Source organism: Alligator sinensis, unplaced genomic scaffold (genome assembly GCF_000455745.1).
Source record: "Alligator sinensis unplaced genomic scaffold, ASM45574v1 scaffold391_1, whole genome shotgun sequence".
In the NCBI taxonomy this organism is placed as follows: Eukaryota; Metazoa; Chordata; order Crocodylia; family Alligatoridae; genus Alligator; species Alligator sinensis.
Window position 1 is genome coordinate 3,440,046 of NW_005841889.1, and position 16,132 is coordinate 3,456,177.

Here is a 16,132-nt window from a genome sequence, read left to right on the forward strand (position 1 = left end):
TGCAGGTTCTCACTCCAAATGATGAAGATGTCATTGATATATCGTAAGTACAGCAAGGGTTTGATGGTGCAGTTCTTGAGGAAGTCTTCTTCCAGGTGGCTCATAAAAAGGTTGGCATACTGTGGGGCCATTTTAGTGCCCATAGCTGTTCCCATCATCTGGAGGAAGTGTTGATTATTAAAAGTGAAATTGTTGTGTGTGAGGATGAAGTGTATAAGCTCAGTGATATCTTTGGGTCTGTATTCTGGGTTGTAATCTTGTTCCTGTAGATATGTAAGGCAGGCATGGATGCCATCCTGGTGTGGGATGTTGGTGTATAAGCTGGTAACGTCCATGGTGGCTAGGAGGGTGTTGCTGGGAAGGTGGGCTATGTTTTTAAGTTTCCGTAGCAAGTCTGTGGTGTCTTGGACAAAACTTGCTCTGTGGGTGACAAGTGGTTTTAGGATGGATTCAACAAAACCTGATATTTCCTCAGTTAGGGTCCCATGGTTGGATATGATAGGTCTGCCAGGGTTCCCTTGTTTGTGGATTTTAGGGAGCATGTAAAAAGTCCCCAGGTTAGGTAGCGGGGGGATCAAGGTCTGTAGTTTTTCTTGTAGTCTTGATGGAAATGATTTGATGGTATTGTTGAGTTTTTTGGTGAAAAGGGGAGTAGGATCTTCTTGTAGTTCTTTGTAGTAGGTGGTGTCAGAGAGGTGTCTCTTGGCTTCCTTTATGTAATCCTCACGGTTTAGGATGACTATGGCTCCTCCTTTATCTGCTGGTTTTATTACTATTTGGTGGTTAGATCTTAGAGATTCTATGGCCTTTTTCTCTGGTAGAGAGAGGTTGTTGTGGTGGCGTGTGTTGCAGATTATTTCATTGTTCATTCTTTCCCTGAAGCAGTCAATATAGCGGTCAAGGTTAGGGTTTCTGTACTGTACAGTATAGCACTTGTGTAATCCCACAGAAACCAGCCAGGAACTGGTAAGTATGTAGACAGGAGACTTCTGCGAGCCTGTTAATGTTACACTCTGATTTTTATTGCTTAGCATAATTAGTCTTTTCAGCATATCTGTGCCAATCCAATCTGAGTCCTTGACCCACTGAGGGTGCACATCAAAACACTTCCTGTTTCCTTGATGGGGATAAATAATCATTGTGTCCTTGATATGAGGGCTCTGGAACTGATAACACATGTATAACAATAGATACCACATTTAAGGATCAAATGCTTTTATATTATTTTTAGTGCCATTCCAAACAACTTTAATGTTTAAATTGTTATTTCAGGTAAAGATTGATTAGTAGTTTTGCTGCAGGAAACTTAAATGAGAATCTGTCAGTTGTTTGGCTGATAACTTCGGTAGTTTCAGACCATTTGATGTGGACAGATGTCTACTTTTTTTTTTTTTTTTAAATAAAAGCTCAGAAATCTAAGCAGAAAGGTCAAGGATTAAATGAGAACAAAAATTCATTTTTCATCCTTAGACAGGATTTTTTCAGCTTTATCCCGAGGAAGAGTAGTGAAGGGCTTGCATCGTTGTATGCTTATGGTTAACCACATGCCTTTAATTTCTAATTGCTTGTTTAAAGAGATTATGTAATTTACTAAGCACTTTATTACAGTAATAATTGGAGGAGATTTAGAATAAGTGTTTTAGGGATCATTAGGTATAGTGGTTATCATTAAAATCTAGTGAATTGGTGTTTGCGTATTATTAAAGAGAAGGAAGATTTCTGAGTTATTTGGGGGTATGTAATATGCACCTCATCTTATCTGCTTCTTCCAGGTGTGTTTCCCACTAGGTATCCTCTGTTGTTATGCCTTCATTCTCCTTAAACTCCTGTCTATCACCTTCTCTTCTGAAATGCTGCCTGTCACATTACACATTCATGCCACTTCTGGGGTCTTTGCCTCTCCCCAGTTTTCAGTGCCTGAACTATCTTTCACACAGAGTCTTCAGCTATCTGGTTATTTACCTCAACTATCTCTGTCCGTCCCTGCCTAATTTCTCCTTTATGTCACTTTGGCCTGTTGTTCAGTTCTTATATGATCTTTCTTACTGACCTTAGCATCCTCATCTGTGTCATCCATGGCTTGGACAATTGTCTCTGCATTGCCTACTACTGTGATCTATATGATAGCAGTGGCCTTGTCACTGTCTTGTAGATTTTATCTTTAGATGAATTGGTATCTTCCTATCCCAGAAACACTCCATTTACTTCCCTCCATCTTGTCTGGTTTGTTTGTACTATTCTTAATTTACTCCTCTCTTTCTCCACTTTGTTGTGTGCTGGACCACAGATACTTAAAATCGTGCCAGATAATTATATACTGGCTGTCTTATGCCACAGGTGTGCATTCCTCATTATTGCCCCTGGCATATACTTTTTTCCCTCCTGATATGTAGACTATGCATTTCAGCATGTGGCTTCACCTTTCCAAGTTGTTCTGCCTGTTTTCTGCTTTCTCAAATCAAGACCTCACCATCTGTGAACACGTGCATCAGGGGGCATCCTTCTGAATGGCCTTAATGAGTGTATCTAACATTAGGCGCATTTCCAAGTTGTGTTGTTGAGCCTCTGTACATATCTGTACACAGACTTCTAGTAGTGCATTTGCACTCCAACCTGACTAATAAAACAAAAAAGGTCAAGTTCTGGGAGGTGATCAGTAGCATGCTGCAAAGGTTTACTAAGAATGAGAGGGTTGTCATTGGAGTAGACCTTAATGGCCATGTGGGAGGGATTGGGACATTTGTAGTTGCTACCAGGGTATACATGGGTTTTGTGTTAAGAATGATGAAGATGAGACTATCAGGTGGTAGGAGTGAATTATTTTGCTATTGTGAATAACTTCTTCATTAAGAAAGATGGACATATTAAATCCTACGTTGGAATGGGCATGTTCAGAGAAGTCCAGAAGAATATGTGGGAAAAGAAGTTACCAGAATGGCACTACCAGGGAGAAGGGGAATGGCACTACCAGGGAGAAGGGGAAGAGGAAGACTGAAGATGAGATGGAGAGCGACATGAAAGGGAAGGAGTTGGAAGAAAAAGATACATATGCTTGAAGCCAGTGGAGAGTCAGGATCTGCAGCAGCAACCCTGTTTAGGCAGGACAAGCAGGGGAAGAAGACAATTAAATCCTATGAAAGTGAAGGTACAGTGTGTATCTGACTGACTATTTCCTGGTCTCATAATGACTTGGGGCGGGGAAAGAAGTAAAAGGACTGTAGGGCTATTTCTGGAGAGCATCTTACCAAACAGTACAGATTGGTAGTTATGGAAATATATGTATGGACGCAGAATAGCTGAAGACCAATTCAATCAAATGGTGGAATCTGTAAGAGAAAAACAGCTAAGAGTTCAAATACAGAATTCTGAAAAGGTTAAGGAAGGAAAAAGTTACCGGGAATTGTGGGAAGATATGTCTGAATGCATTAAAAAATGCTCAAAAGAGGTTGTGGCATCTTTCACCAGGAGCCATGTATTCAGACAAAGCTGTGGTGGTGATACAATGAGATACAGGCGCTGGCCAGGGGAAATCCAAAGTATGGCAGAAAGGCAGAGATTGAAAAGAAATTAAAATATCTGAGAAAGAGGCCAAGAAAGGAATGGCAGAACCCAAGACCAAGCTTTGTAAGATTTGTGTAATAGACCATAAACAAAGGAAGGTGAAAAAGATGTCCGCTGACTGACTGACTGGTAAGGGATCAGGAGGGGCAAATCAGAGACCTTGGGGAAGTGCAGTGCATAAGACAAGGAAGACAAGATACTGACAGAGACAGGAAAGATAAAGGACAAGTGGAACAATTATTTTGAGGCTAATACCATATTTAATCATATATAAGACAAGGTTTTTTCCTCCAATGAACATGGGAGTGGGGGAAGCCCCTAGTCTTACATTTGTATACAAGGAAACCTCACTAAATACATTGTCTGTCATTTAACTGCTGTCAAAAGCAGCATGTTCTCAGTAATGGGAACCAACTAAAAAGATGATTTAGGCAGCCAGCTGAGCATGACTATAAAATATGGCCTATGTGAGGCAAACATACTGTGCTTTGTGGGGCCCCACGGAACGGAGCGGAGCAGCAGCAGCTCCACATCCAGCCACTCACCACCCCCTGCCAACAATGCCGCCGCCACCCATGGCAGCGGCAGCTTCTTCAGATCCAGGGCCCAGATTGGAGCAGGGGAGGGCCCTGCATGGGCTGATTTGCCCTGGGCTCCGCACCCTGCTTGGGTCAGCTTTGGTGGTAGTGCCCATTGCACTGAGTCTCCCTCAGCACTAACTCTTTTTTCAAATCATGGTGAGCCACTACATTGAATATATTTTAGCTGCTTCATTACAACAGATGAGCTGCACCTTTCTTTCCCATTTTCAATTATTCCTGTTTTTTTTCAACAGCCTTAAATAGCTGGCAGACATCACCAAACGGCCCCAATGAGCTTGCCCCAATTCCCTCTGTTGCCTCCTCTCTCAGCCTGTCACATATGATTAGTGTGGCCTCACACTCTGAGATGGTGCCAGACCAGGTTGCCCTGTGCCTCATCTCCATATACAGTTTTGGAGGATCCCAGGACTTGTGACTAGGAAAACCAGTTCCAGTTTGAATTGGGGGGCGGGGCTAATTAACATCCCTCCTTTGTTGGGGGGTATCTGCAGTATATACATATACCGAGCAGTGCTGAGCTGTAGGGTCACCATGGCTTGAAATGCTGTTGTCACTGCCAGGGTCCAGCTGAATGAACTACATGGTAAACCATGAGACTTTTGGCTTTGGACTAACAAATTCAAGGGAAACCTCCAATAATTCTATATCTGGAGAATTATAACAAATTTATAAATTTTCCATATATAGAATCTAATTATTGGGGGTGTCATCTTATAATGAGGGTTATTTTCTATTTGAGCAAATATGGTAAGAACATGGAAGGGGCTTCCTGGGCCATCAAATCTGGTCCCCTGCATTCACAGACATTTGTTAAGCAAAGGAATCCCCCACATAGCCATTTCAAACTCTCACCTATAACAAGAAGGGACAAAATCTGACTCACGGGTAGAAGATAATCCAAGGCAGGGATGCAGAGTAATTCTGGTAAATCAAACAGATTCTGGTCAAATGGATAATTAAGAAAGAAGTAATGTATGTCCTTGAAATGAAAAATCAGAGTTGCAAGGCCACATAGGATATCAAGAGCAGCATTGAAAAGTTGGAGATGTGGAAATGTAGGTTTTCTCACTAATTTTTTTAACTCCCATGATTGTAACCTTGATGTTACTATGGTTGTGCACTATCAATGACCTTGAGAGTGATACTGCCTGAAGTTTTGTACTCCTGGCAGGGTTACCAATGTTGGCAAGGTTGAGAGCGAGGTTTCCAGATGAATAGTATTCAACAAATGAAAATAAGAGTCTTCAATGGTGGAGCAAGCAAATGAGGCAAGAACACTTCATGTTGGCTGCAGAGATAGATGAAGGCTGCAGCAGACTAGAAACCTTTGGTTGCCTAGGTTTTCGTAGACATTGCATAAAGGCTTCCTTCCTTTGAAGTACTGAGTGGTTGCTGATGTGCCATCAGCATCCCCATGAGAAGAAAACACATGTAGATGTCTTCCCTCAATAGCAAGTCCTATGGCATCCTACAGTGAGGGGTGATGGGGTACAGGTGCTAGTGATTAGTGGAAGCTCCTTGTAACTGACCTACATGAGGGTAACGGACTTGAAACTGAGACAGGTATGCAATTTGGCAGGTACAATCATGATCGTATTGGGAGGGGGCTAGAAAAAGTGACCCAAAAGGTCTGTCTTATTTCACCTGACTGGAAGATGGCATCCAGTGGGAACTCTATATTTGCAGTGCAAACCAAATCATGAAGTTTGCAACCTGGAATGTCCGTACTATGATGGACAATCCTAACAGTGACTGACGGGAGTGAAGGACCACATTTGTGGCCAGAGAACTTGTATGATTTGGTAGAGACATTTCTGCACTTAGTGAGACTAAACATGCAGAAAAGGGGTAGCTCACAGAGCATGGTGGAGGCTACGCCTTCTTTTGGGAAGAAGGAAAAGATGAAAAAGGTAGCAAAACCAGTGCTGTGGATATGTCTATCAAGAGCAAGATTTTTCCTCAGATGCCAGAATGTCCAGTTGGCATCAAAGAGCGGCTCATGGCCTTTTGTGTTCAGCTGACCAACAGACAGACAATAGTCATCAGTGCATATGCCCTGACTCTTGATGGAGATGACAAGACAAAAGACTTTTATTCTGAACTTGACTAAATCCTGCCATCTGTCCCCAAACAAGTGGTGAGCCACAGAGTCCCAGCTGCATGCTAGGTCAACACCTGCTTCACCTCCCTCTACACTGCATGCCTGCACAGGCCCTCTTCACCCTTAGCACTTCTCTGCACTCCCTTTACACCACTATACTGTATGCTCCCCCACCCTATTGTACCACGCACTAGCATGCCCCAAGGCTGTCACTCAGCTTCTTGAGTTGTGCTGTGGGCACTGCCGTACCATCTTTGGGCAGGGCCAGGCAGCAAAACCCGAGGGAGAAAGGGACGCTGAAGACTCCAGCTACCATTGCAGTTGGGACAATGTGGAGAGAGTCTGTTGGGCATAGTGTGGGGGCCACAGTTGTAACCTCTCACAGGCTTCCAGTTGCGCAGTACTGCACTAAGGTACTGAGTGCTCTCATTTCCTATTTGTATTAATGGGAGCTGAGGATCCTAGCATCTCAAAGGACATGCTCAGCTCCTCAAAATATAGTATCACAGGAGAAGAAGGATGTGCTGGTGTGAGCTATATAGCTCTGATATCCTGTAAATCCCCTACGGCGTGCAGGTTTGGAGAACAAAAAATCCTAGTAGTTCAGCTCATGTTCCCATAATAGAACAATTTTGCAAGAACACTGCCAAGGGGTACTTTGGAATCATCTCCTTCTCCCCATCGTGACATCCTTCTTGCAGGCCATGCAGAAGAGAACAGTTTGACCCAGGGGCCCCCTCTAGATATGCAGATAAAGGCATGATTGAATGCCACATGTGGATGGCAGAAGGTGCAATTGTGGGATTGTACATTAGATCCAATTGTGTCTTATTGCCAGTGTAGGGGGAACCCAGTCCTGGGCTTCCCTTGCATTGGTAAGAAGCAGGCACCCATTGCTTTGCTGAGGGGGCTTCTAGCTGTGGGGGTCCCCAAGAGACTCTGCAGGGCTCTGGGTCCCAGCTGTGCCTCAAGTGCAGAAATACAGCTGTTGTTGTTAGAAATATAATTGCCTGTTTTGAAAGAGGAATAGATATTTGCCATTGTGTGAAAAGTTATGGTGGAAAGAATGTTTTGCCTGAAGGCTAAAAATTATGAGCATGATGCACTGTAAAGGGCCATTGATTCCTTTGTTAGTGTATAGCAACTGACATGCATTTTTCTTTATTTTAGGAGCTAGTGGAAACAAACACCTGATGATATCTCTCTTCTCTCTGATCTGTCTTAATTATATTTTTGGAAATGTACTTTTAATTTTTTTTCTTCTTTGCCCAAGATTCAGATTCTAGCTAGAAATGTAACATGCATTGAATGTGTACATATGGCCTTCAGATGTTGGGGATGGCACAACTTGTTGTCAGGGGCCTGTTTGAAGTGTGTTGTGTGATCCCTGTGCACAAATCAATAGCTTGAAATTAAATTACTTTGTTTTCATCCCCATTGTTTACAGCAGTGGTGACCAGCTTATCCAAGCCCACAGGCTAGTTGAGTGGACCAGGGCCAGTCTATGGCCCTGTTCTGGCACATGGGGCTCCACAGAGCAACAAAAATTATTAGGAGCCTGGGAGACAAAGGGTGAAGGAACTAGGGTTATTTAGCTTGGAGAAGAGAAGGCTGAGGGGTATTTGGTAACAGTCTTCAAATACCTGAAGTGTGATTATACTGCAGGTAGAGATAGGTTTTTCTCTATGACTGTAGGGGATAGAAGTAGGAGCAGCAGCCTCAAGCTGCAGTAGAGGAAATTTAGATTGGAGATTAGGAGGAACTTTCTGACTATGAGGGTGGTCAGGCATTGAAACATGTTACCTAGAGAAGTTGTGGAATCTCCATCCTTGGAAGCTTTCAAGAGAAGGTTAGACAGACACTTGGCTGAGTTGCTTTAGTCCAAGATGATAGTGCCTTGAGCAGGGGGCTGGACTAGATGACCTTATGATCATCTGGTCTGCAGGGCTCTCTATGAGTCTGAAAATTTGGTAGTGGGATGAGCAGCAGCATCATTAATTGCTTGTAAATTAATGTATTCACTGCTTTCCCCTCACCAATTTTTGGATCCATGGGGAGCCATGCATACTGGATGACATAGCTTCACAAACTGGATCTTGGTCACTCTCGGTTTATAACTACTAAAGACAATTCCTGATTATTCTTTGTGTCTGCTCTATAACATGTTTTAATTTGGTTTAAGAAAAATATCAGTCTTTGTTTGACTCTTCTCTCAATCACTACACTGAAATAATGTTTAACCAAAGATAGAACCATAGGGGTTGAAGGGATCATAGAGGTCATCTGCTTCAGGGGTTTGCAACTGATGGTTTACAGGCCAAATCCAGCCTTCAGAGCCATTTTATCTAGCCTATGGAACTTGGGGGTTGGGGGGTGGAGGCTATGGTGTTTTTGCAATGGGAGGCTTTGCTGGAGCAGTGAGGAAAAGTGGAAGTGACAGCACTGCGGGATGAGGGGAGTGACAACTTGCAGTTATGGCTCCGGCAATGTGGAACAGGCTGAAAGCAACTTGCACTTGGAGCTAACATCTGTTAAAGCAGTTCCTCTTTTCAAAATGTTGCTCACCCTTGTTCTAGTACAACCCCTGCATAAATGACTCATAGAAATTAAGGGCTGGAAGGGACCTCAAAAGATTATTGAGTCCAACGCCCCCACTCTGGGCAGGAATACTGCTGAGATCAAATGAACCCAGCAAGGTGACTGACCAGTCTCCTCTTGAAGACTTACAAGGTTGGGGACTGTACCACCTCCTTGGGAAGTCTGCTTCAGATTCTGGTCACCCTTACCAAAAAAAAGTTCTTCCTGACATCCACCCTGAAAGCATCCTCTAACAGTTTATGGCTATTGCTTCTTGTCCTCCCCTGGGGCACCCTAGTGAACTGTGCACTTTTCTTAAACCATCCCAGACAGGTGCCTTCCCAGCCTCCTCTTGAAAAATTCTAAGCCTAGGCATCTTGGTCTATTGTCCTAATATTCTTACAGGGTAGAAGTTCGTTTCTTTCTTGGATTCAATCTAAATCAGGTTTGATGCAGTTTAAACCTGTTGCCACTAGGCCTGTGTGAAGCTGCTAGTATTTGCTTTGGATTCAGCCGATTCAGGGGACAGTGATTTGATTTGGTGATTCAAATCACTGTCCCGAATTGATTCGGCTGAATCTCCAAATCACCGAATCAGCCAGGCCCATCCCCCCCCAGCCAGGCAATGGCTGGCCAGGCAATGGCTGCCCCTCCCGCCCCAGCTCCTGGCACTTGTTAAATACCCGCCCCCTGACACGGTGCTGCCAGGCAGGGGGGCAATCCCCACTGCCCCACACTGCATGGGGGGGGCTCTGCCATGAGTCCCCCAACCTCCCACCTGTCCCAGCCCCCCCATGGCTGCTCTGCCTACCATGGCTCCGGCCCTTTAAGAAAAAAAAAATCCGAGAAAACCCCCAACTCACTGTTCCTGCCAGCGGGGGGCAATCCCCACTTCCCCCTGCTGCCCCGCACCACGTGGGGGGCTCTGCATGAACCTCCCAAAGCTCCAAGGCTGCTGCAGGAGCGGTGAGTCCCTGGGCTTTTCTCCGTTTTTTTTTTTCTTTTTCTTAAAGAGCCAAAGCCGCAGCAGGAGGGACACCTGTGGTGGGGCTGGGCGAGTGGAGGGGGGGCAGAGGGCTCATGCAGAGCCCCCCATGCAGCATGGGGCAGTGGAGAGCAGCAGGGATCAAGCCCCTGCCTGGCAGCACCCGGTGAGCACTGGGGCTTTTTTTAAAAACGCCAGGAGCTGGTGCGGGCAGGGGTCAGCCATGGCAAAACAGTCCCATCAGGCAAAAGATACCATCAACATGGAAGTTATTTTCCTAAATGTTATAACCAGGGATCCTGGTTTTCCCTGATTAAAAAAAAAACAAACTTGCAAATTCTATGATAAACCCCCCCAAATCTGCAATTAAAATGAAATGTCACTATATATATCGGTATCAATTGAACACAACTTTTTACTGATACTTTTACAATTTTAAAGTGATTTGGAAAAGGAATCACTATAGTAAAATAAATTCTAAATACCTATACATTTTGGTATTTGATTTTGAGTTTTTATCATAGGAAATCAGAACTCCCCCTGTTCCCTTAGCTCACCAGGACTCAGGTCCAGGCCTCTCACTCCCCACCCACAGCCCCCTGGCCCTGTTGGTGCCCCTCACTCCTCACCCACAGTCTGTTGGGCCCTGCTGGTACCTTTCACTTCCCTCTCTAGCCCCTCCCCCCCAGCCCTGCTGGTGCCCCTCGCCCTCTACCCATATCCCCCTGCCTCCCCAGCCTGATGGAGGGGCCCCCAGTTGCCAGGGCTATGGCCAGGGACCTGGGTCTGCAGACCCCTGCCCCTCGCAGTAGTGCCCAAGCCCCAGCTGCCACCCCCGGGAGGCAGCAGCTGCTGCAGCCTGAACGGGGAGCTCAGCTCCCCCTCCCCCATGGGCAGCATGGGGTTGTGCCCCTTGCTGCTCCAGTGTGGGCAGGGGGCACCTCTCCAGGGCAGTGGAGGACTCACAGTGGCTGCAGTGAGCTTACTTGCCTGACCCCACTCTGCCCTGCTGCCAGGCTGCGGAAGCCCCAGAGGAGAGCAGCAGGGTGGGGAGCCAGAGCCTGCAGTGGACAGCCTGCCCCAACCCCACATACAGATTTGGTGGGCACTGGTCCCTCCTGCCCCTTCAGGAGCATGCACAGCGATGGGGAGCCACCCCACCTGTCCGCCCCCTGGGCAAGCTGCCCATGGCCCTGTTCCTCTCCCTGCTGAGGCCCTATGGCCACACGTTGTGACACTGGGCCCTAAGTCCCATGCACTACGCTGCTGGGCAGCAACCCCAGCCCAGCTCAACTTCCTTCCCCCCCCCCCCCCCCCCCCCCCGCCATTATCCTAGCGGCCATGTGCCTGTACATGCAGGCATGCTCTCTTCCCGCTCCCCCCAGCCCCTTGCAGGCTGGAACTCTGCCAGCCTCCAGAGAGCTCTTTGCAAAAGAGCAGAAGCCACATGTTTTTCTGTTCAAATAAAAAAATCCATGCTTTTCTTGGGTAAAAGGGAAACGGAAAACCTGGATCACTGTTTATAACAAAGAGGAAGTATACAAAAACAGAGTTTAGTGTATTAAACTTTTGCTCGCTCAAGTTGGCCCCACTAATTTGATAGGGTCACTCACATGAGTAAGGTTTAGAGCAGATATTGCATAATTTGTAACAAGTAAGTACTAATTTCTTTTTCTGTGCATCTATAATTTAAAAATTGTTCTTTTCTTCTGGGGAGAAGCATCAAAGCCTTCATGGACTAAGTAGTGAAACTGCTGTAAAGCTATTTAAAATAGCTCGGGTAATGCCAAGGGGTGGGAGTTTGCCTGGTAGTGGGTGAGTGAGGGAGTGCTTGCTCCCATGCTTTGGGAGTCCTACAGGGGTCTGAACTGTGGCTGGGGGCATTGTCACTTTTCTGTTTTCCCTTAGAATCATAGAAAATTAGGGCTGGAAGGGACCTCAGGAGGTCATCTAGTCCAACCCCCTGCTCAAGACAGGACCAGCCCCAATCAGATCATCCCAGCAAAGGCTTTGTCTAGCTAGGTTTTAAAAACCTCCAAGGGTGGAGATTCCACAACTGTTTCCTAAATACGAGTTTAATAAACTTCAGTAAGCCTACAACTGACTGAATTCAGCAATGCACTTGCCTGACTTTGTGGTATGGTGAATGGAGGATCCATGGGGCTGAGGTTCCACAACTGAGCTAGTTGTTAAAAGATAGGTTTCACTGAAAAGTAGTGCAAGGTTGTTTATTGATTTTAAAAGTGCCCACAAAAAGAGAAAAAAGGGGGAGGGGGGTGCAGGAGAGTTCTGGCTGTATATAACAGAGTGGTCAGTTGCAGCAGCATGTGGGGGGTGGGAGATGAGGAGCAATGCAGTGTGGGATGCCTGGAGGACTGACCAGACGTGCATCACAGAACATTTGGGGTCCACACATAACACTGAACTAACTGGTTCACAGTGAACTGGTTCAAAATAGTACTTGATTTTCCAGGTACACATTTTTTTTAACCATTCTAAATAAATTTGAACCATTTTAACAGGGGTGCATGTCTATCTGCTTAAGGCTTACATTTAAACTATTAAACTATTATAAATGTTATATGTAGGGACCTGCCAAATTCCAAATTAACAATTTCACAATTTTCATGGAAACAGTAGATTCGGTAGGTCCCCTTGAAAAAGCTTGGTCCCCATGAAAAAGCAGGAAAAGGGAGGGAAATGCAGCTGCAAACAGAGGCGGGAAGCATGGGGGGGTTGTTACAGCGCATAGTGTTTAGTACCTGTAATAATAGGTATTAACTCAATGTGCAGTAACCGGTGCTACTGAACAGTAGAACCAGTGCACTTTTTTTAGTGATGCGAATGTGTAGTAGACTAATTCTACTACGCATTAGCACGACTTTTGCCATGATGTGCTAATGCACAGTAGAATTAGTCTGCTGTGCATTAAGCATCTCCTGTAGATACACCCTGTATCTCCCAGATTCATGCTTGTCACTCCTTGTGGGGAGTAAGTGGAGCTCAGTTGTGTCTCAGCAGGTGTGTCCCATTGCCCTAGAAAACTTGGGGCCTTCATGGGGTCGTTTTCCTTGTGGTGTTTGTGGAGCTTTCCCAGAGGAATAGTGGGAGCAGAAAAACACTTGAAGAGACAGGAATGAGATCAGCCACTACTTCTGCATTATTCTTTTAATGACTAGAATTTAAATGAATCATGCCTATCTAGCATGTTTGAAATATTGTGCCCAATCTCAACCTAAAAAATAGAGGGATTTGTAAGGGAGTGTGGAGCGTGGCTAGGTAGAAGAGTAGTGGGAGAACAGGGAGCAAACTACTAAGCCTGTGCGAATAGGGAAGTATTCGATTTGAATTCTTGATTTGGAGGACGGTGATTTGATTCAGATTGCTGTCCTGAAATAATTTAGCTGAATCTGCTTCGGAAGATTTGGCGCTGAGTCAGAGAGATTTGTTTATTCAGCCATAAACTATAATGGGGAATCACTGAAATACCTATAATTTTGTCATTTTTTGACAGATATGGATGAAAACAGCAGGGACGGTAGCCCCTTCTGAGAGCATGAGGTCTGCCAAGTTTCAAGGGTTTTCTGGGAAACTGCACCTCAAAATGCTGAAAAGCAAATCTTGTGACATGTATGACTTTGTGTATGTGTGTTAAGGCACAACAGGGTAAAAACAGCAGGGATGGTAGCCTGTAACAGGGGGCCTTCCCAGTGCTCAGACAGAAGCAGCTCACAAAAGGGACAGAAAGGCTGCAGACAGAAGCTTATATGCTGTTTCTATGTCTCTCCCCCAGAGCACTGTGATTGGAAGGGGACTCAGGGAAAGATCACAGTCATTGGCCAGCTATAAATGTCAGTCTTTCCCCACCCCGCTCTCCCTCCCTCTTCTCAGTTTCTGTTACCCTGAAAGACTGCCTTCTGAATTTCCGAATCTTTTCCGAATCGATTCAGAGGGGGTTTTTTGGTCTCCTGATTCAATTCAGATTCGGTGATTCGGCCTCTGAATTGGACCGAATCTTCTCTGAATTGAATCGGCGACCAAAGCTTTGCACACCCCTACAAACTACCACTACAGACACTATTTTAAAATGGTCCTTTTGACACACGTCACAGACAAAAAACAAAGCAACCAAAATCCCTTCATAAATATATGAGTCTGAGCTAGGGATAACATTGATCTCTGGTAAGGATAGTTCAGTCGCACTCAGAGAGTTCTGAGTTCTCAGAAGCAAAAGAGCCTAGAAACACAATCTGAAACATCTTCTGTCTGCCTTTACTTAGAGGAGGAGAAAGCAGAGCTGCTCTGGAGATCCCAGAGATGCTTACACCACATAATATAATCTATGCTGCACAAAATGTGGGATTTTCAAATGTCAGCAGAAAGCCCTGGCTGAGGATAGTGATTGTTTAGTGACTTACTGATAAGGACTCTGATGGTAGGGAGTATTTTAGTCTGCTCAGAATGTGATCTTAACTTAAATGTGACCTTCCATTGATGTGACCTCATTTGACTGGTAGATTCACTCTTAATACACTACTGCGTATTGTCTGTGTGGTATACAGCAATCACTAAGAAAGGAGAAAAAAAGAGGGGTGAGATTACTTGGTGTTTCAGACTTCCTAATTTTTATTTTGCTAGTTGTTGTTGTTAGTCATTATAGCAATTCTTGGTAGCATTTTAGTTTAAATTTAACTGAATCTGGAGATGTCCATTGCAAACCTAATCGTTCCTGAGTATATAACTCCTGTGTCTCTGCCTCTATTGTGCCCTCTTGCAAAATAATCCTTTGAAGATGCAGAATCAGATGTGCCAGGCTTCAGTTCATTAGCCTCTCTTCATCTATTGTGCATGGCCATGCTAACAGGTATCTATCTCCCTGGCCATGCCTAGGCCCTATGTACATCTAGCTGAGCTGAGTTGGAGTTGAACAAATAATAGTATAATGGAAATCCAGTTGTGTCTTTAGAATTGTAAACCATCTGTGATATCAATGAACCTTTTTGTGTTAATGGAAGTGACTCTGGCACTAGAAGAGCTGTTACTGAGTTATGATCACACAGGGAGATTTTTCTGACTCTTTTTCAGTTCTTTTTTAATACTGCACTAGTGATAAAAAAGGAGAGATAATACAAAGCCTATGATACAGAAATGTCAAGCACTATGCTTACACAAAGAGCAGCAGGTTAAAGCTTTCTGCAGGCTGATCTGGTATGCATACAAGAGAGGTAGTCAGTGAAAGTCTACCTGTCTTGTATGCATACCAGACCAGCCTCTGGCTTCTTTACTTTTCATTCCATCCAGGAAGAGCACATACTAACTGCTGAAACTTCCTTAGCCTGACAATGGGTTTTTGAACCCAAAAGCTTGCTTAATAATTGTTTCCCAACTATTTAAGTTGGTCTAATAAAAGATATCAGATTCACCCAAAGAACCTTGTCTGCCTATGTCCTTAAACAGGGGTGTCCAAACTTTTTGAATGTGGGGCCGGATCACAAACTTTTTATCACCCAGTGGGCCAGCAAGCTATATTCAAAGACATCACAGGAAGTGGTATCAGATCAGGAAGTGATGTCATGTGACATTTGACACCAGTGAAGTTGCAGGGGTTGACATGGTGCTGGTTGACTTGGCATGCATGCCCAGGTTGACGTGGTGCTGCAGGAGCCGCTTGGCTACAACCGGGTTGACCTGGTGCTGGAGAAGCTGTGGGGCCAGGCTGGGGTTAACCTGGGGCTCACCTGCCTGGCCTGCTAGTGCCATGCCCAGGTTGACATGGTGCTGCAGGACCCACCTGGGCAGAACCGGGTCAGCACCAGCCAGGAAAAGCAGCATGCAGCTGAAGCCAGCGTCAACGGGAGGAGGCCGGCCAGGGCTGCACCGGCCAGCAGAAGTGGTGGCGGAGTTGTGTGCCGCTCAGGACTAACTGGTGCAGGCTCGTCCCGTGCTGAGCAGCACACTGCTCCACTGCCGCTTCTGCTGGCCAGTGCAGACCCGGCCGGGCTCCTCCTGTCCCCAGCAGCACATGAGAAGTGGCCCCCTCAGGGCCTTGCACGCGGGTGGCCAGTGCCCAGGGGGAGCAGGCGCTGCCTTGCTGTAGCACAGGGCAGGGCAGCGGGGCTGGCTTGAAGTGGGCAGGTGAGGAGGCAGGCACGGGCCGGCAGTGCCAGCGGCCGCTGCTTGGCCTCCCACACAGGGCCGTTTTCCCGGGCCCCACGAGGGTAAGCAGCTCCCCTCCCCTCGCTGTTGGCTGGGGCCTGCAGGCCAGCCCTGCCCACCTCGCCGTGGCTTCATGCTTTGTGGCAGGGG

General features: G+C 45.8%; 1 protein-coding gene across 6 annotated transcripts in view; it reads left to right on the top strand.

The window, feature by feature from the left end:
* CARD19 (caspase recruitment domain family member 19) overlaps window positions 1-16,132 on the top strand; it is a 58,005-nt gene that overhangs the window by 15,135 nt on the left and 26,738 nt on the right. For 2 of the 6 annotated variants that reach the window (XM_025197114.1, XM_025197115.1), the window contains exon 2: window positions 2,856-3,145. The exons of the other annotated variants lie outside the window; for them this stretch is intronic. In XM_025197114.1, coding sequence (XP_025052899.1) covers window positions 3,049-3,145 — 97 coding nt within the window. In that variant the 5' untranslated portion in view covers window positions 2,856-3,048. The remainder of the gene's footprint in view (window positions 1-2,855; window positions 3,146-16,132) is intronic. 6 annotated transcript variants of the gene reach the window in all.